Source organism: Triturus cristatus, chromosome 12, assembly GCF_964204655.1.
Source record: "Triturus cristatus chromosome 12, aTriCri1.1, whole genome shotgun sequence".
Taxonomy (NCBI): Eukaryota; Metazoa; Chordata; class Amphibia; order Caudata; family Salamandridae; genus Triturus; species Triturus cristatus.
Window position 1 is genome coordinate 536,443,963 of NC_140595.1, and position 21,844 is coordinate 536,465,806.

The 21,844-nt window shown below is 42.9% G+C and overlaps 1 protein-coding gene across 3 annotated transcripts in view; it reads left to right on the top strand.

Annotated features, from left to right (window-relative positions):
• The first annotated feature begins 4,153 nt into the window (after positions 1 to 4,153).
• LOC146776234 (5-hydroxytryptamine receptor 3A-like) overlaps positions 4,154 to 21,844 on the top strand; it is a 309,675-nt gene continuing 291,984 nt past the window's right edge. Inside the window, exons 1-2 of one of the 3 annotated variants that reach the window (XM_085637644.1) lie at positions 4,162 to 4,288; positions 4,704 to 4,838. Coding sequence is in view for 2 of the 3 variants with exons in the window: in XM_085637642.1 (XP_085493768.1) it covers positions 4,222 to 4,288 (67 nt within the window). In the remaining variant the exon portion in view is untranslated. Of the gene's footprint in view, positions 4,289 to 4,703; positions 4,839 to 21,844 lie in introns of all 3 variants that reach the window. The other 2 variants (XM_085637642.1, XM_085637643.1) reach the window with 2 other exon arrangements.

The window sequence follows — 21,844 nt, forward strand, 5'->3', positions numbered from 1 at the left end:
CCTGTCAGTGACGTTGGCCTTTCCGGGAGAGAACCACGCTCTGCACCACAGGGTTTTTGTCCATACCCCTGAGCAGCCCTGGCGTACTCAGGGCCAACCCACTACGCTCATGCACACAGGGGGGACGATGCAGCGAGCGACATTTCCGCTATCTGACCCACGGCCTGGGGTGACATGGTTGCGTCCACTGTTCACTACTCTCCAGTCACCAGCAGTTGTGTTCTGCATGGACATATCTGTGGTTTGCATACCCATGTTTGTCCTGCACATCCACGCCTCACTTGTCGTTGTGTACATTCCCATTCATGGGTCACTTGCATCCTTCGCACATGGCTGCATTCTCTTTCTACACACGTTCAGCTGTTGTGTGGCTGTGGTGCCATGATGTAGCTGTATTGTGGGCAGGGGTAGCCCAGGATCACCATGGAGTAGTGTTGTCGAGTCTGGGGTAGGTGGGCATGTTGATTGACATGTTGTATGTGGTTTGGTCACGTGTGCATTCCCACAGTTGTGAGTTGTGTGATGGTGGCTTTGAGGTGTGTGGTGTGTTGATTTGGCCCTTACCTACGAGCAGTCCAGTTCCATATGTGCCATCCTGGAAGCGCTGGTTGATGATGGACTGTCAGAAGATGTAGGAATCGTGCACACTGCCGGGGTAGTTTGCAACGACATTGGTGAACATTCCCGAGTGGTCTATTATTGCCTGCACATTGATTGAATGCGTGTGCTTTCTGTTGCGGTAGTGGTGTGCAGTATCCGCAGGGGGCACAAGTGGGACATGTGTGCAGTCTATTGCCCCCACCACGGCTGGGAATCCAGCTATGGCGTAGAAGCCTTGCTTGGTCTCCCGCTGTTCCTGCACGGTGTGGGGGAAGTGAAGATACTGGGGTATGAAGCGGAGGATGGCATCCAGGACAGGTGTGATGAACTTTGATAAGGCTGGCTGTGAGACCCCATGACTCTGGCAGTTGTTGGTTGGAAGGTACCAGAGGCCAACAGGTGCAGCGCAGCCAGCAGCTTTGTCTGTGGAGGGATGTTGGTTCTCTTCTGTGTTGGGACCGTCAACCTGTGGCCGATGTGGGTCATAATGCGGATGAAGGTTGTCCTTTTGAGCCTGTAGTGGGCAATGACTTCCTCGGGCGTTAGGTCAGTGAGACTGGTACATTTTTGGTAGGTCCGCTGTCCTACTCTGCGCTGCCTCTGTGGTGGACTGGGGGGGGGGTGGGGGGGGGGTCGGGTCCGGGTCCTGGGGGTGGTGGCAGTCCTGGGGGTGGTGGCGGGGGCTCCGAGCTGCATGATGAGTAGCTCCATGGCGTTGTTCTTCGGGTGTGGCTGTGTGCTAGGCTCCGTTGCCTACTGCAGGTAGTCGTCCGGGTTTACACCTGCAGGAGTCGAGTGTTAAATACCTGCTGCTACCGCGGCTTATTTTGTGGTTTTGACTCGCATCGCGGATCTGGCAGTTCATTGTGAAAGTGGTGTTGTGGTTTTTTGGTATGTTTTTGCACGGGAACGCCTACTCTGCATCTCATTAGGTTTAGTTGGTGGTGTCCACCGTGGAGATAAATTTTGGGGCAGTTATCGCTGGAATACTGGCGTTGTCTGCAGTTGCACCAGCTTGTGAATGGGGTGTTAAATCTATCTCCACTTTCGATGCTTTAAGGTGGTGATAAATCGGAGATAAGTCCTTGTGAATATCCCCCTCAGAGTCCCTTACACAAAGAACACATGCCTGGATAATACTGAACGAGTATAAATCTTTTAAATCGCAACCCTATCTAGAGACTGGTTGGACTATGAAGCAATTTATTTTTATTAGAGCACTATTTGGGCTGCGATGCAATGCGGCCTTGGCTGCGTGTAATAAAAACCGCATGCTACAGCCTATGTAAAAATTGGAGAGGAGAACATTATTCATTTAGTCTGTCTCTGCCCTGCATTATTGGAAGAAAGAAGGAGGCTATTAAAAATACCCTTTAATAAACAGGGAAAACGTACATGCAGACAAGCAGTGATAGCATGTTTTAAAACATCACATACTGTTCTGAATTGAACATTAACTACGTTTTTGAGATTTGTGACTAGAAAACTGGAATCCTATGATCCCATTTCATCTTAATTTCATTGTAAGTATTTGCTGAACTATTTAAACAAGGTGACAAAATACTTACAAATGAGATGCTAATTTTGCACTTTTGTTTTGGTACTTAAGATTTGTATTTATTACCATAAAATATTCTGAGAATTATGTTAAAAAATAAACGGTTTGACAAGCAAAAAACATAGAAGACAATAAAAAAGACTAGTATTGGGGCAATGTAATTAAAATTCTGTATAAACTACGTTCCAAATTATATATGTAACTGCAAATGTCACTTAGTTATTGTTGTCCAGTTCAAATGTTAGTTCAAACGTGCCCCACCTCCAGTGCAAATTTGCTCAGTCACTGGAGCAAACCCTCTAATTCGACCCCAGATGAGGTGAATGAAGTGGTATGTGACATAGTGAAAGGTAAGTTTCCCAAAATAGAACCACCTGGAACGAAATAAGAAAGCAGTGTTGGCATGGATAGGGATATGAGGTCCACCAGAACAAAATAAACACATAAGAGGAGAGAGTAAAAAAGTGACTTCCACATTTCAGTTCACATGTGCTTCTTGGATACTGTCTGCAGTCGCCTTTTTGTTACGATTCGAAAGGTAGGCCCTGGAGGTTAGCACTGCTTTCATGTGGCACCATGGGCACATACCATTGGCGAGGGTTAATGTTCCATCACTGAAGATAGCCATTGTCATGAGGGTAACATCAGACACTGTCATTAGGTTTCTGCTCTTCGTAGATCACGAAAGGGTCAAGCAAGTGATGGATGGAACGCTTGAGGTCATCTCAGCTCCCGATGATTGTTCAGATTGATGTTGGGTGCTGTTAACACTCTAAGGCCCAGATTCTGAACACTGTCACGCAACACAGCACAGGCCTTCTAAGAGGCTGTGCTGCGTTGCGTGACAGCGACAGAGCAGGAGAGCGCCATATTGATAGAGAAATGGCACTCTCCTCCACTCTCCCTAGAGCCGGCTGTGATTTCAGCTGCCGTGCGCCAGGCACATACCTCAGATCCAAGATGCTAGGGTGCGTGCATGAATCTACCATAGGCTTGTACGTGAAGTATACATTTCCTGTACTAAATACTATGCCTACACATGTCTAAAAGCATTTTCTACCTTGAGTGTGCTTCACAGTGCAGTACGCATGCAAAGTTGGAAAAGCACGGAGAAATGTAAACATTTCTTCATTTAGCGCCTGCTTTTCAGCAGCATTAATTTTTGGCGCTAAACCCTTTCCACTAATGTTAGTGAATGGGGTTTAGCATCAAAAAGCATGGGTGGCTGCATGGGAATGCCCATGCACCACCCATGTAACACCCCCCTTAAAGCAAAGTATGCAAAACAGTGTTTCATGCTCCTTTGTGTTACTTTACCATACAAACCAACGCAAATATTTATTTGCGTCGGTTTGTGAATCCAAAAACGGGTTTAGCATGGGGATAGTGTTAAAAAAGTAACGCTAACCTGACGCTCAACCTTCGAGAATCTGGGCCGAAGTGTGAAGGCAATGCCCAGATGTGTGTCCCATAGGATTCAAGCCACACCCCTCTGATGAGGCCCAAATAGGCTGAGGCCAGTCTGGGCCAAGGGCTTCTTGTGTTCTCTTCTGGAGGGAGTCACACCTGTCATTGATGGACCGTGTCCACGAGGAGCAGGGTCGGTAATTATTTACACGAAGTGGGCCTCAGTCTAGGGTGACATGCAGCCGATTGCCTGTAACTGGGATTAAACCCTGCATTCCTTCCATCACCTTGTTGTTTGTTGCATGTAGATAAAAACACACATGTGATGTCACCATTACCCCAAGATCTTTGAAGGGAAGTTACTTGTAAATAATACATCCGCGCACTTTCAGATATGAACGAGTCAATGTTCTTGAAATGGAACTTGGCCTGATGTGGGTCCACAGATGAGATCCGGTGATGGATGGAACCGGTCGGGCAGCTTACGAACCGGTTGGACGGCCTTCCGCCAGGGGTTCTTTGTCTCAGTCCGACCTATGTCGGAATATGGCTTTCGTCACACCCAGAGGTATAAATAGTTCTGCACACATGAAAGGCACCCACCAGCTTCTCGGCGGCCGCAGAACTCCTCGCAGAGTCCGGCATCTGCGGCGAAGATGCCTCCATTTCACAGCAGGAGGTCCCAGATTCTGATATTTCTACTGGTCAAGCAAGTAGCCATCGGTGAGTTCTTCCTTCGAGTATTGGCAATTGACAGGTCAATCAATTGCCTTCGCACGGGGTTTATGAATGCAGCTAATGCAGAAAATGGGAACTGAACGAGCTAGGGGGGTTTAAAACAGGCAGGAAACAACACACCCCAAACGCCTGCTTTCTGCAATCACGCGTATTTCAACAAAACCAAAACTACATGTTTAATGCTCAGTTTAATGATCCCAATGTTGAAGCATTTTATTTCAACGTTGTGTTTCTAAATGCTGTAACCTGCGAAGCGATTGCACATTATCCGGAATCTAGAATACTAGGAAATAGTGGTGTAGATATCAATGGTGCGTTAGGTGCAGTGCCACCGGAGCATGGGATGCAAGGAGCCCACTGACTGCACCCCAATTGCAGAACTTTATTTTTTACTCCCAAGCCAGCAAACTGCCAACCGCAAAACAACACAGACTGAAGTATTTAGAGCGCCACCAATGTCTGCAAGGCTAGGCACTAGAAGGTCCAAGCATTCTGTCGTGTAGCAGGAGTGGGATCGTTGGACATGGTTCAGAAGGTAAGGCACCGACTTTACAATGACAACACACTTGTTAAGTCTTTTTCATCTAGATTGTGTAAATGGGACAAAAAATGGGGCCTCTCGTCCTTTGTTCTGTGCATCCCTTTGCCCTATTACACGTGGGTGGTGGGCAGGGGAGCAGCTGATGGAACTGACGGGGGAGCCCCCAGCTCCTTTCCTTTCAGGTTCATACTAGTTAGTGTAATTGTAACCCCCTCCCTGTAGGTCTTCCATGACCTCCGCCTCCTGTGCTGAACTTTTCACCTCTGAATGACTGTTTTCAGGTGCCTTAGTGCAATTAGTTCGATAGAAGCAAAACAAGACTACAACACCCAGCATGCACCAGGTTACCGCATTAAAGTCCAGGACTGAAACCAGTGTCCATAAGAACCTGGAGGGAATGGCGACCACTGCTGTGTAATATATATCTTGTCAAGGTACATAGATGTGGAGTTTATCATAGCGAATTTATACTTATCAATGTATATTTACTTTCATGATATTTTGGAGCCAGGATTCCGGCAATAATATTGTGGTAGCAGAAGACCTAAAACTCAACGTTCTGGTGATATACCTTTTTCCTTCACAAATAATGTGTCCATTAAGATGGAAGCAGTGAGCCTTGCTAGATCCCAGCTATGTTCTTTCTCTTCTCGCGCAGGTTTGCACATTTTTCTGTAGATCTGCCCTTGCGATTGTTCCTGGTTTCTTGATTTCTCCTGATTTTATGTTCATGGACACACCATCTCTATGATTTATGCATGGTCATCATTCGTAAAAAGGAATGGGCGAGAAGAATTTTATGAGACAAACGTACCTCCTCCCAGTTGTATCTCATATGACATCAGTGGTTATATGGTTTCAGGCTTCTGGACATTCCTGGTGGTGAACTGCCCCCTACATGCCTCTATTTTAGGGATATATATCCTCAAACGTCTGGATCGGTATGCAAACTGGTACTGTGTTACAGTCATTACCTCATCCAAATATAACTACTATGGCACCTTTGGTAAGATGGTGTCACGTTCCTGAACTTTCCTGGTTGTGGAAGACCCTTACGTAATGTCTTATACGTGTTTTAGAGAGCCATTGTTCACCCAAAGGCATGTACTCTGTGCTTTATCAAAGGTTTAATTACGTAACTAGAGGGATAACTGTACCTTGCCTGGAAACCAGGGTTGGATTGGGATTAAAAATCGACCCGGGCAGGCTAAAAAAAGTGGCCCCCATTTGCATATCGCCTTTCCGCAAAACACTGCTTCGGCGAAATTTTATTTAAAAAAAGGGGGGGGGGGAGGGTTTAAAAAAATGCACAGATTAGTTTACACTGGTGAAACACCTGAAAACAAGTGAGGCCACGTTTGCTCAGGCCCCCTGCCCCCGCTCAGTATGCACACATTAATTGGCCGGCCCAGCGAGAGAAAGGGAGTGACACCTCTGCCCGTTGATAAAAGGGAGGTAATGGACGCCCATTTACCTCTAGAAAGACCACTCAGGCACCCACTGGGCCGTTGGCAGCATCGAACAACGCAGAAACCGCCCATATCGCCCCCCAGGCTGCTCAGAAAAGCAGCCCACAGCTGGAATTCGAATACCGGCCCCTCGGGCATTGCCCGACTGCCCGCGTTACCAATCCGACGCTGCTGGAAACCCTTGATCATGCCTGAAAGGCTAACACAGGTCCAACAGGTGCATCATCACCTACGAGCACATTTAAAACCTATCCCCTCTCAGTGATGTCGTGCCTTCCCTTGCTGTCATCTCTGGTGGCAAATGCATAGGTTACGAGGCACCCCAATATGCTATGCTATGCTTCAAATCATGTGAGGGGGCAGTTTGACTTTATTCCTGCCACTTCCAATATTAAAACAGTGATTGTCTTACTTACCTTTCTTCATATTTCCTACAAGCGTCAGCAGATGTACTAGGCCATTATAGGTCGCATTTATTCTTCAGGACAAATACTGTGTGGACACTTAACCATTATTGGTAAGACTCATGTGTAAAGGACCTTTCCCTACATCACTTTCAGGTACATTAAAAATTGGTTGACCTAAGTGCTATTATAACTATGTGGGACATTTTTCTCATCCCAGTTTCAATAGAGGCTGCAATTGAATGATAAGTCTCCAGTACTCTATTCCACAAAAATACACATAGACAGGATAGCTAACCTAGCCTAGTGAGTCGGCTTGCCACCTCCCTTGTATTGTGGGCATGCTCCAGGCAAGAAACAAACACATTTATAAAAAAATCAGAATCTATTGGTGACTCTGATGGAATTGTATTTCTTATGATTTTAAGGCAGTGCTTATTTTGAGCCAGTGGTTGTGGAAGGAAGCCACCGGCACTCATTTCAGGGGACTGAAATTATTTTGTACTCATCGGACATTTCCAGAGAGTAAGAATGAGAAAAACACACAACGTGAAAAAAGGAGGAGGAGAAAGACAGAAAAAAGGTCACAAAGGGTAAAAGGAGGAGCCTGCCAGAGTGAGCTAAAGTGGAAGGGGGCATTTTGGAGTGGGATAAAGGAGCCCGAGGTGGATTCAGGACTATGCAGCTTTGGTATTTGGCGTGCTGACATTTAAGGGCCTATTATGATGTCAATCGGAGTTTCCTCTGACCGACACCGTGGCGGAAACGAGACCGACCGACCGACCTCCGGTCGGCGGTCCCGACCACCTAATTATGATGAGACCGCACAAGGTGCGGTCGCATTCTCCTCTTTCTCTACGGGAGCTTGTGATACGGCCGTAAAATGGCCATAACACAAGCTCCCATAGAGAAATGGGAGATTGTGTTAATCCCTGCACCCCATGGCAGGCACCTCAAGGTGCCTGCCACAAGGTGTAGGAATTAACAGGGGGCACCATAGGTGCCCTTTTGGCCCACCACTGGAGGCCACAAGGGAAACTGGGCCCTGCTTGGTGCCCCCAAACACACTTTCCGACAGGGTTTCCATGTCAGAAAGGCTGGCATGGAAACCCTGAAACTGTGCACGTAATCCGGATGGTATAAACCGTTCCATATGGATTACGGGCCGGTTCTGACTGGCCGATGGGTTCCTTGAGCCCGTTGGAATGCAGCCGGAATGATTGGCCGGTTTCAATTCTGACCGGCTGTATCCTAATCGGCCGGTCGGAGGTGAAACTGACGATGTCGGTCGTAAAGCCTCCGACCCAAGGTCTGAGGTTTTATGACCAAAATCATAATCAGCCCCTAAATTGCGCAGACCCCAGACTTCTCAGCAGAGCTTTGGTCACCTGCACTCTTTTTTTTTTTTACAAATTAAGCACTGTTTTTGGTACCCACTCAAAAGAATGCTTGTTCCTCATAGAGCCATCCATAATATTGTCTCCAAAAGCCCAATTCAGCGGGGGTAATAACTGTCCTTTATTACAAGTTGTACATGCTCTATAGTTTACTGTCACTAAAATCATTCTCATAAAAAACATGGGGCTGCCAAGTATACGAATGAACTGGGGGTATTCCCCTAGTAACGAAAAAACAATGGTTCTGATCTGATGGTTTAATTCATTTATACTTTCATTATTGAGGCTCAATCAATGTCATCCAGAAAATGTATTATATCCATCTAAATTCATCAAGTAGAAAGGTCGCCAATAAAACCAACTAATGTACTTGTAAAGCATGTAGACAAACTCATTGATGTTCAGTATCGATAAATCTATTTAAATATGGTCAATAAAAACATACGGTGCTCCAAGTGAAAAAATGGCACTGTGCATGTGTGATGTAATAATAGTGACAATAATATAATATATAGAAATATAAATAATTTTCTTGATGACATGTATTGATCCTCAAGTAATCAAAGTGTTTATGAGTGAAACCATTATTTTTGTGACGATTGTAAAATCATTGTGCCACGTTTACAGAATCACTATCACCTGCTTTTTCTTATATGCATACAACAGTGAAAATTCAGATTCTTTGTATAGTTTAAAACTTTGTCTGCTTTGTCCATTGCTGGGATTCCTACAGCATTTCAAAATCGGGTCCTGTCAATGAATTTAATTTCTTGAAGTCCCTCCTTTGAATTGTATACTTTTATTGGACTGTATTTGTGCACCTTTTTTGTAAATATGATATAGGTATGCCCATGTTTCACAACCTCGTCGGGAGCCATGTGAGAGAAGGAAATTCTGATGTTAGTACACCACTCTACGGCAAGTAATAACAGAAAACAGAAGAATAGGAATCTCTAGCTTACCATTCGTAAGAGGGGAAAATGAGGATTGGGACTGAGAGAGAAAAACATGCTGCAATGTATGTCACGTGTGTCAGGCATTTTAGATTACTGGGCTGACTCTCTCTGGGAGGTCTTTAAAGGAACCACACGCACCGCTGGTACAGAAAATCTGACTATCACAAGAAAAGCAGATAGTAATTAATTATAGTGGTGCCAGTATATTAATATGTAACTATCCCCTACCATTTTTGCTCTTACCTGACTCTCCTTGGGGTAAAATCAATAACAAAATCAGAAAGTACCTGGTTACCTCCCCCGACTTTAGGAGCGCTAGGAGATGATAAGAAGTTGTTGTCATGTCCAATATCATAAAGCAGATGAAAATCAATGAACTGTAGATCTTCAGAGAAAGGGAAACTTGAGGGAACGAGGTTGAGCAAAACAAAGGAAAAGGGAAGTGCCAAAAATGGTGATCATACTAAACGAGAGGGAACAGTACAACTAAGCAATTGTGCGAGAACTTGCTAGTGCCACACGGCTTCCTAAATTACCTTGGATGTGATTCTACTGCGATCTGATTGGCTGACCTTCTTTAACTGACCTGGAAGACCCAGCTCCAGTTCCTGAGCCTCATTCTCCCATGAACTTGTCTCCATAGTCTCCATGCTTGTAGTGTTCTTATTCTGCCCTTCTCCAGATATTTACCTTGGGATAAATGAACCTAGCCTGTGTTGCCCCTGCATCAGAACATAACCTCCTCTACTAAAATTACACCCACCCTTTGGTGCTTCTAGTTTATTGGGGAACATTCTGTGAAATACCTTAATGAGTTGAGGCTCACGTACAAAAAAGGTAGGCTCCCATGATCTTTCTGAAGCATAATCACCATTCCAGGTTAATAAATATACCAGAAGGCTCTTTCTGATTCAGGAACCTAGAATCACCTCTACATCAAAGTCCTGTTGATCTGGGGAGAATTGATGGGAGGTGGTTTGAATCTTTAATTACCTAGAGCTGTTTAGTTTATGGAAATATGGAATACAAAGTGAATCTTCAATTGATCTGGTAACAGGAGTCTAATTGCTGAAGAACCTGCCAATGTTTGAAATGGAAAAGGACCTCCAAAACCGGGAGCAGTTTTGGGATGTGATCCACATATTACTAAGTGTCCTGTTGTATGAGGCCTTGTCCTTTATTTGATTTTGGACTACAGGTTATTGTGTAAGGGAGAGAGATTGTAAAAAGGACTGTTACAGAAGGTATCTCATCCACAGAAAAAAACAAGAGGATGGAAACTGTATGCACAGATAAATGGGGAGAACTCAAGGGAGCTATGCAATGTGTTGTCATAAGCAACCTCCTTTATAGGTTCCCAATCAACCCAGTCCTTTTGATGTTAAGCTATAAAACATCTCAAATACTGTTCTATTGCCTGATCGAGCCTCTCAGTCTGCCCATTAATCTGGGGGTGGTGGCTGGTGGTTTTAAAGTTTACCATCCCTAGTTGTGTCAACAAAGAGGTACAAAAATGGACATTAACTGTGTGCCTCTATCGGTTATGATAAACCCAGGTAATCCATGGAGCCTGACCACTTCTTTATAAGAAAATAAATGTTAGAAAATTCCACTGCTGGGGGCAGTTTAGGCAAGGGTACCATATGGGTCAGTTTGAAAAAGTGATCTACAATATACCATTGTACAATGTTTCCTCGGGATTCTCGTAACTCTACAATGATATGCGAGACCAAAGTGTGTGTGGGATAAAGAATAATTGTAATAACCCTTTGGCTCTTTTAGCAGAAATTTTTGTTTGGGCACAAAATACACAGCTCTACACATATGCCTTGACTATATTAGATAAGTTAGGCCACAAAAATAATCTGGTTATCGCTTCTTTAGTTCTTGAGCGATGTCCTCCCGAAAGGAATCATGACAAATGTGTAGGACTTTCTATTGCAATGCCTCTCTTTGGATAAAAAGTTGATCATCATCGAACAATAACTTGTAAACTATCTTTTTTCAGCTCTTTGTAGTCCAGGATGTCCTCCCCAGGGGGAGTCATGACACATGTGTAGGACTTTCTGTTACAGTGCCTCCCCTAGGATAAACTGTTGATTATCATGGAACAATTGCTTGTGAACTTTCTTTCTTGTGTTTTCTTTTTGGTTGCAACCAAATCTCTTGCTGTAATGCCTGCTGTTTCAGTCTTGTCTCATTCAATAATGATTTTGTCATTAGCATTAGTTCTAGTTGCAGAGCAAACATTGTAGAAGGGTCTTCTACTTGATTGTCTTCCTCAGTGCCTTATCTGTCAAGGGCATCAGCCCACCCTGTTGAGAACCAGGTGTATAAGTGATGTCATAGCAAAAACTTGAGGAGAAGAGGAACAGTCCGTTGTGTCTTGGTTTAGCACACTTCATACTCTTTAGAAAACTGAGGTTTTTATGATGAGTCCAGACTGTGATCTTATGTGGGGAGCCTTCTAAATAATGCCTGTCAGATGTGAAAGGCTCTTTCATCACGAATAATTCACGATCAAATAAGGCATAGTTTTCCTCAAGCGCTGACACTGTAGGAGAAAATGCTTCACTGGGTGAAGGCCTTGAATTTCCACCTGTTTCTGAGAAAATGTTGCTCCTATTGCAAAAGAAGGGGCATCCGTCTCCACTTAAAAAGGTTCGATGCAATCTGGATGCTGCAAAATCTGAGCTTTTGGAAATGCAGATTTTAAGGTTTGGAAAGCTTCCCTTGTTCCCTCCCCCAGTTTAAAGGTTGACTCTTCTTAATGCGCTCCGTAATGGGCTTGATGATCTGGGAGAATTTTTCTATACATGTCTATAGAAAGTTTCCAATCCCCCCCCAAAATAAATTTGTTTCACAGTTTTAGGTTGGACCCATTTTTCTACAGCTTTGATCTTGTCTGGGTACATTTAAATCTCTTGATCTGGAATTCTAAATCCCAGAAAAAACAACTTATTTCTTTTGAAGATACAGTTGTTAACCTTTGCATTCAGGGAGTGTTTCCGAGATCTCTGTAGGATTTTCCATAACTGTTTTGAAAGGTTCTTCCACATTTGAAAGAATACTAACATATCGCGAAGATAGATAATTAGAAAGGTGTCTAAAATTTCTTAAAATATATCATTGATGAAATTCTGGAAGGCAGCCGTGGCATTGCAAAGATTAAAAGACATTACATGGTATTCATAATGCCACTACTTGATATTAAAAACTGTTTTCCACTCATCTCCTTGTTTGATATGAATCAAGTCTAATTTGGAGAACATCTTGGCAAGCTTTAAGTGATATAATAAGACTGCAATGAATGGAAGAGGATACCTGTTACAGATAGAACTGCATTCAATTGCCGGTAATCTATACAGCACCGATATTCACCATTTGGTTTTGGAATAAAACAAAATGGGGCCCTGGCAGGAGACACTGAATGTTGGATAAATCCTTCGGCTAAGTTTCCCTACAAATATTCTTTTAATTGAAGGTCTTCTTAAGTTGTCAATGGGTATATCCTTTCATGTGTAATTGAAGCTCCTGGTTTAAAGGCTATGGCACAATCGTATTTGTGATGCGGTGGTAAGGTATTTACTCCTTTCTTACATACATCTGCATAGTCTTGATAAGTAGACAGGATCAATACTTCGTCCACTCGTGCTTGTACTGCAAAGCAAGTCAAAGATTGTTTCAACTGAGCTGGGGATCTTAGCCAACACTGTTTTTTACAGCGATGAGAACTCATCACAATGCATTCATCTTGCCAGTATATTTATTGATTATCGAAATGTAGCCAAGGAGTACCAAGCACAATGTCAAATATCGGTGAAGAGGGCACATCTACAGTAAAGTGCTCAACATTACCATTTTCCATAGCTAACATTAATGTTATGACGCCCATTGGGCATCTCCAGAAGTCAGAGAAGTATCATCTATCCTTAAAACAACCTTGGGTAGAGTTGTTTGTATGAAAGGAATTTGTTCTTTGTCACTGATTTTCTTATCAATAAAATTACCAGCATCTTCACAGTCAATAAGTGCTGTTGTCAAAATTGGACCACTCAAAGCGGTAAGGGTGAGTTTCAGATGGAAATGTAACCTTTCAAAAGCAAACGCTTTTTTACAGGAGAGGTTTGTTCTGGGTTTGCTCCCCAGAGACAAGCCTGCTAGTTTTCCTACAGCAAAAGGCAGCTTCTTACAAAATGTCCAACCTTGCCACAATATAAGTAAAGACACTCTTTCTTTCTGTTCTCTCGTTCTTCCACACTCAAGGTTCCTTGTGTTGAGCCAATATTCAAAGGTTCTTCACTTTGTATCTCCATGTTTGGTGCTTCAATAGCTCTGGGCATGATCCATCTTTGTGGGATCATATTCTTTTCGACTCCCTGACATGTAGTTGGGCTTCGATCTTGAGGGTTAGGTCAATCAGGGCCTCACACTTGGCAGGGCAAGATGTTATTAAAGATTTCATGTCTGTCAGCTCATCTCTAATCAATTTTAGAAAGCCGCAGATGCATTACTCAACTTCATCTCAGCTGAAAATGTGTAAAATAGGGACACAAATCCCTTTTTCCTCATCAAAGATTCAAAAGCTCCATATGAGAATCCAGAACAGCTCCAGGGTGATCAAAAACTTTTGCAAACTGTTCCACAAAGACTTAATTTGAAAGCAACAGACTATTTCCAATTATTAGGGGTTTTGTCCATGTGAGTGCTACCTTAGTTAAATAAGAAAGGATAAAGGCAACTTTATACGTGTTACTGAAAAATGCTTGTGATCTGTTTGAGAAATGATATCAGTATTGAGCGATGAAAACCTAGAAGTTTTGTGGCTATCTAGAATATTTTTCAGATGGTTCATTGGGAAATTGAGCCCCATTTTAACTAAAGCCTCCGTTCTCTGGATGAGTCAGGGTGTCCTCATATCCTAGGGAGGTACTGGGAATGGCAGGATTCAAGTTGTCCTAACTTTTCCTGAGCTCTGTAATTGTTGTTAATAGAAATGTTTGCTCTGGCCAAGCAACTTTCAAATCTTTCTGAATCTAGTTTTCGAGCTTGTGACTTAATGTGGAGAGGAACTCACTGAGCCTAGCAAAATGTCACAACCTGGTTGGGAGCCATATGAGAGGAGGCATTTCCGATGCTAGTCCATCACTCTCTTTCAAATAAGAACAGTAAGTGGAGGAATAGAAATCTCCAACTTACTGTTCGTAAGGGGGAAAATGGGGAATAGAAAAATAGAGAGAAAAACAGATGCTATATCTTTCAGGTGTTTTAGATAACTCAGGCTGGCACTCTCTGGGAGGTTTATATGGGGAACTGTACACACGACTGTTACAGCCAGCCTCACTATAAATAACAACACCCTACCCCTTTTGCTCTTACCTCACTCTCCCTAAAAGAAAACCTATAATGAACTCAGAAAGTACCTGGTTACCTTCCCCGACCTCAGGAGCACCATGAGACACTGAAAAGTGGTGGTCACATCCAATATCACACCGCAAATGAGGGTCAATGGAGGGTAGATCCTTGGAGACAAACAAAGAAAGACAATAGGGAAGCAGGGGGAAGTAATAGAAAAGAAAAAAGGAGCAGGGAAAAGTCTAAATGGGTGATCAAATGACGTGGAGGGGAGCCATACAGCTGTGCAGTTGTGAGGCAACTTGCTACTACCACCCAGCTGTGTAAATAACGCAGGATGTGATTCTAATGCCATCTGATTGGCTGACCAGCCATGTTTAACCTAGAAGACCCAGCTCCTGTCCCCCAGCCCTAGTCTCTCATGAACCGCTCTCAACTGTCTCCATACTCGTAGCGTTCATATTCTGCCCTTCTCCCTGATCTTTTGGGATCATGGAAGCAAACTTGTCCTGCTCTGTCCCTGAGTCATGACACCGAGATAACCTTCATACAGACAGCAAGAAAACAAAAACAAAAATATAGGCTGGGCTCATGACGTAGTGTTCTTAGCCACAGTGGGTCTGGCTTAATTTAAATAGGTTAGATGCCTGTCAAAGCCTTCAGCTATCAGAAAAGAAAGCCTTTTTTGAGTGACTAGCCCAAACCTGTTGGGGTTGCTCTTCTTAGTTTTGCTTTGGTAGACACCCAATACATGCTCTGAACCTTTACTCTTGTTAAGGCACTCAGTCACTCTATCCATCACCTTGATGCCAGTCTACCCCATTTTTCAGACCAGTTAAGTGTCAGTGTATTCAACATATCTGCCTTTGATTAGAGAGAAATAGTTTCAAAATGATTGCAGATTCTCGACGTGTCAGAATTCTTTCAACTTCTGCCCATATTAATCTTTCTGTGTAGTGTGTTTTTTAATAAAATGTTACCAATTTTGTGGTAAAGTAGGCAACACCTCATAGTGGATTTGTGCTTTTGGATCTTCACTTTGACCTTCACAAATTACTGAGGTAAAAAGTCACATGTGGAGTGAAGTCAGGGCTGGCATAGATACTATACTTTTACATCTATTTCTAAAGAAACTTAAGTAGTAGGGGTGTTCAATTTTGACACTTTTCTGAAGAGTTTCTTGGCTACAGTAAGTATTACAAAATAAATTCAGACTATGATTTTTAAATTTCCTTAGAGAAAGGTCTCTACTCCTTTTAGATTATCCCTCAACAATTAGTCAACTCTTTTTGCTTACTTTGAGAGTTGTTTTAGATGTTTTCCTTGTCTTCCCTTTCTTAGCTTTCACTGTCGCCGGCTGAAAACACGCATTGTGACCATTTGTGACTATAGCTATAACCTCTATCATTTCTCAATGGTAGTTTTTTGATGTAAGGTAAAAAAATACGGGATATTTCAAATATTGCTTGTAATGCTTAGTGAAGAATAAACATCCAGTAATCTTGTTACCTGGTATTTTCTGTTTCCTGGTGCATTTCAGATATTTATGGTAATTACTAAGAGCTGCAGAAGTTTATTCCTTGAATTATTGCACATGAACCATTAACTTTGATTAATGCTATGGTAGCATGTTGCCTCTATATGAGACTTGCTCTGAAGGCCTGCGGAAACCACGTTTTAAGAGTTGCTACCCTAATTCTATGAAAAGTTTCTGAATATTCCATAAATAGGTGTACAGGTGTACAGGTACGAGTGGTGGGTATTTGATATGTAGATTCCACTATCATACTTTGTATTAACTCTAAGGAATAATTGGGTAATTAAGCATACTTAAATTAAAAAGTCATCCTTAGCAATTATCACCTGTTAACTGTAGTAATTTGTTGAACTGACTGGTTTACAGCTGATAGCTGAGTAGTAATGGTGTCATGACACCTTAGAACAAGCAGAAAAATGCCTTCTGAACTAGGATTGGTAGTAAAATGCAACCATATTTCGGGCATAGTGTCCTCCTCCTGAGCTCCTGTACCACAGCACGTGCTGCACTAAAGAAAGTGACTGCTGTCTTTCTGGAGGAGTGTTGAGCATTCGTGAAGAGTGCTGTTTGAAGTGTTATTGATGTTTAATAGTTTTTCTCATTTCTATATTGCTATGCATTTCTGTTTAGGTCTTGCATACAGGCAGCTTTAGCTGTGTGTTAGCAGACCTATTGTTTCCGAAACAATACACACACTCAGATTGGGTTTTGGGTCGGCCCCTTACTCACGACTGGATGGCTTCATTGTCTATCTCAGGAGTCTGAACTTGACTCAATAGCTTACCTCCCTATTTCTGTAGTTGTCCTCCTAGGAGCATTTTGGTCTCACAGTTTTCTGAATGGATGAGTTGTATCCTTCCACTGCTAACTTGAAGGTCCTTAGAAGTGCTTCCATTTGAATGTATGACAGGCTATTTTACATCTTAAAAATGTACTCAATCGTCACTTGCTATATAACATCACTTTCTGTATCTTATACATTCCTTCTATACCCAAAGCAATCCATTTGTGTTATTTTATGCATAGCCACCACCATATTTATTATTTTTTATCAATGCTCATTTCCCCTGCATTAACTCACGTGTCCTTATCCTTGCCTACCCCCCTACTCTATGCCCCTCTCCTCCTCCTTCTTTTGTTGCAGCCCCTCCATCCTATTTAAGCTCATCCATAGCAGACTCTATGCCATGTCTATCCCTCATTAGCGCAATTAGCTTGTGAAAAATAATTTCATCCACCTTCTCGGAGGTGTGGGTACATGTGACTGTCCTGCAGTCCTATGTCAGGTCATTTACCCACATTGCTTCCAGTCTCGTCACACTCCCAACTCCTGCAGCTGTTTTTCAATGTAGAAAAATAGGTCCTTAATACACTGCAACTGGTGATCTTAAGTATTTCTCCAGACAGACACGGAGCAGGGCTGATCTCTTCCTTGGACTGGCACCTTCCATGTTGCAAGTAGATTGGAGTGTGATTAGTAGTAAGGCTGTAGCTTCCTATAGAACGAAAGATTTATTTAAATTATTTTAAGGGCAGATACAGAGGATATCTCTGCTGTACAGCTGTTGGACTTGATACTCAAAACATACAATCAAGTGCTTCGTTTTTGAATCTGTAAAATGTAAGAAATGACCGCAGCTATCTACTATACCTGAATAGTTGCGCCATTCAACTAAACAAATACCTACAAGCCAGATCTATTGGCATCTTCTTTAGCATTTAGCACTCCTTGGAAGTGCACATGTTTTCTGGCGCTCTCCCTGCTAGTTTCTCTGTCTCCACACACTTCCTTTTTTTAGGTCGAGCCTAGCGCATACGCATGCGCTGCTCTGCGAGGCTTTTTGTAATTACTCTGTGTGGGTCTGACTCCCCCCACGCATTAGGTTGGCTTTTGCGTGTGTCTTTTTCTAATTGTAGCCTGCAAATGGCTGGAGGTGGGTGCATGTCCCACCTCTTCTGAAAACGTTCGCTCCCACGGCGATTTGCCGCGGGAGTGAGCAGCGGTGAGCAGGGCGGCAGCAGCAGTGCCTCCTTGTCTCGGTTGCCCGCTCCCCACCAATCCTCTTGCGTTGTAATGACTGCATTCTAAATGTAGTGCGATGTAATGACTGCGTTGTAAAGGTTGTTTCCCAAAACGACTGCAACTTAAGTCCGTGTTTAAACCTGCTTTTAGAAATGGTATGGTATGTGTTTTTCAGTGCAAATCTGGTTCGACCTGAAATAAGACTTCTTGAGGAGATGCTGAGCATTACCAAAGGAAGTTCTTTCATTGAAAATGGTAAATCCACAAAACTGTTCCGTAACAGGAGTGATGGGGCCACCAGAAGCAGGACTAAAACAAGGTTTGAACGAACCATAGTAATCATGGTGTGAAGAAAAGACTGATTTACAGGCATTATAGGATCTACAGTGTTGCAGAAGGCAGAGATGTATCCAGAATAGTTGGACTTAGACATTTTAGTCCCAGCCTCATTTGATTTTCAAAGAAGAGGACTGGTTCGTCAGAGCATGAAACATAATCTCCACGACAGTACATGATTCTATTCAGGCACTGAATAAACGACAACCCTACATTCTCCCTCCCATCCCCTTAAACCAAGAATCCTGAGTGAGGGTCATTTCTATAAAGGTGTCCCATTGTATTCGAAGCATGGGTTCCAGATACTGTTGAAAACAGATATTTAATCATTCATTTTTAGATCTTGCCAGCCAACAGTGCATATGCCGTCACTGTGAGGGGTATTGTTTACTATAAAGTGTTTGGACAGCCCCTATTGCTTACTATTAGTTGGCTTCATTGTCACTTTTCTTTACTGCCTCCTAACTGGCCAGCACATACTGGGCGTCGCTTCATTTTCTTTCTGTGGGGCATGGACCACCCACAGATTGCTTCATCATGGTTAGTGTCCATCCACTGCTCATGCTGTGATTGAGGTACAATTTCTTCTTCTGATCCCACCCCCTTGTCAGTGGTGGTTCTCCCCCTCGCACATACTCCTTCTCCATGTTCACTGTAAATCAGTGGTGCATTTCCAGGAGGAGGAAAATGCAAAACACCCCGGCTGTGTCGAACTTCCTGTCACTCAAGTCCCATCAGAGAATCCGATTTATAAATCACACATTTTGCTGCTGAAATGCCATGTATGTGGACCTGTCAATTAACTTTTTTGCTATGTATTATTTGCACTGAAATCCTTCAGTTTGTTACAGTGCACATGCGCAGTCTTATCGTGTTATGCTTGTGCAGTTTTAAGATTATTCTTGCACTCCCATTATATAGCCCAGCAAGGATGCTGCTCTTTTGTGCAAAGAGATACCTTTGATGTTCTGTCTTTGTCCTGCAGGCCTTTTTCTTGTAGTTTTACCAAAGATTTATCAATGCTGTAAGTGGGAATAGGTCTCGTAGGTAGTCATTCGCTCTGAGTGACGCTGGCCACCCTGACTCTTCATACCACGCAACGGGTGCAAGCCCACCCAAGAGGTTTCTCATATTCCCCTTCTCTCGTTATCTATATTTTTTCTTTTCTTTCCCGTGTAATCTTTGTCCTTCACTACTCTTGAATCAAATCTACCCTGAAGTGTCTCCCTGATTACATCTTTCGTCTTAATCTGCTGCACTGCATATCCCTGCCTGTGGTCTCTTGTTCATTCTCTGACCCCTCTCCACTGCTGACTGTCTCTATAGCCCAACATCTCTTTAATGAGGTGCCTTTCTCTTCTGTCTCAGAAATCCCACCATACTCTCTCTGTACCAAGCCCTTTCCCCCACGTAGTGTCTTTCTCGCTTCATTCTTTCATGCACCTACCCATTTAATAAGCTTTCCAGTTATGCAGCTATCTATCCATGCACTCACTCTACCGCCCATCAATACAGTCACTCTTCGATACTTCTGCCAATAACTCACCCACTCATCTATCCATAAAACGTTCTCATTTATCCATTTATCAAACCACTGAATCAATCTCACATCGATCCATTCATTCATCCATCCATCCACAATTAGCCATGTATGCATACAAACAATGAAGAACTACATTGTACTGCTGGCTTTACCAGTGCTTAAAAAAATAAAGGATCCCATTGTTTTAGTACATCTTTGTGTTTCTTTAAGAACAGCTTCATATGCTTTTGTGCTGCAATTCTCAGAAGTTGAGAAATCCATTCCTCCTGTGACTGCCAGCATTGCAGAAAGCATATTTTGGCTGTGGACGGGGCTGTGACTAACTATCTCCGCCAATGAGATGTGGTGTGGCTGAATCAGTGGTGTAAGGTAGGGTGTTTGGCTTCAGTGATAGCCAGAATAAGCATTTGCTAGTTGCTTGTGCTGTATGCTACATTCTCAGCCACTGTCAGCCACTGTCTAGACAACTGAGGACATTACCTCAAAAGGTGGGTGAAATAAGGTGAGAGAGACACTGAGCGAAGTGCCTTTGTAGGTTTATTCTTGCCCCATCAACAGCTCCAACCCAACTGCTCCTTCCCCCACCAAACCCACAGTTACAGTCTCCCTTAGAACCTTCAATGACTCATAAGGAGTAAGAGTCATAGCACGAGCCATAAACCTTACCACACATCTTTTTATACAAAAGAAATTGGAGAAAATAAAAAAAGAACACATCAAATATCAAGATTATATAGATAACATTCTAAACATTATAATCATTCACAATTGAGAAAAGTTCCATTGAAAATTGTGAGAAGTTTCACCCACCTAGGATAAAACGAGACTGCTGACCTAATTACGCTAACAAACAACTAGCATCCTATATATGTGAGACAAACATTTATTTTCTTACATAGTCCTTGAGATAGCCAGTCACTCTACAAGATCTCTTCGGTTTTTCTCCTCCTCACTAGTTCTTGTCAATAAGGGCTTTGTGCCCTCCTGTTCCTATGGAGTATTTTCCCAGAGACCCTGCAGATCCTTCACAAGTGAGAAGATTGTTGGGGAGAATATGTTGAGAATTATAACCCTTCAACAAAATGACCCCACTTAAATTCCAAATTCTACCATTTTCTGTTTTAATAGCATTTCTGAATATTTTTAATACCTTTCTTGGCTCTGTGTATTTTGAACCGGGCTGAGCCCCCACAGGAGCCTTTATTCTTTCCAATTCACATTCAACAACATCCATTTCTTTTACAACATGCCTTGCATCAGAATCCTTCTTTCATTTGAGCATTTTCTCATACCCCTTGTTCCTCCAGTCATCGTTCATAGATACATTTACCCAACCCATGTTCCACTCCATCCACCCTGGAACCAACTTTGAAATTGGGCTTGCTCCCTCTAAATAATTCAAAGGGAGACTTCCTGGTTGTCATGTGAGGGGAAAGACGATAGGATACCAGGTGACTCTGCAACTCCTTCTTCCAGTCACGCCCATTACTTTTAGCTAACTGATAGTCTTCTTTTAGAGTCCTGTTAAATCTCTCAACCACTCCGTTGGTTTCAGGGTGATACAAAGACGATCTCTTACCTACCACACCATAAGAAGTTAGAAAATCTTCTACTGCACTAGAACAAATCTGCACACCATTATCTAATAATACACCATTGGGAACACCTTCACTTACGAAAAGACCGTCTACAAACCTGATAACTGCTCCAAAGCTGATGTCTGACACACACACAACTTCTAGCCATCGTGAGAACATATCTACAGCTACAAATAGGTAAGGAGTAGCCCTCCCTATTTAAGGGGCCACCCAGATCCAATGCTATCTCTTGCCATGGATGTCTCGGAAGCTTCCTACAAATCCTGGAAACACATCTAGATCTGTGTATTTTATCACTTTCTCTGCACTCAATGCATTCTTTCTATTTCAATGTCTAAGCCTGGTCATCAGAAGTCAGCTCTGATCCTCTCCTTACTATTAC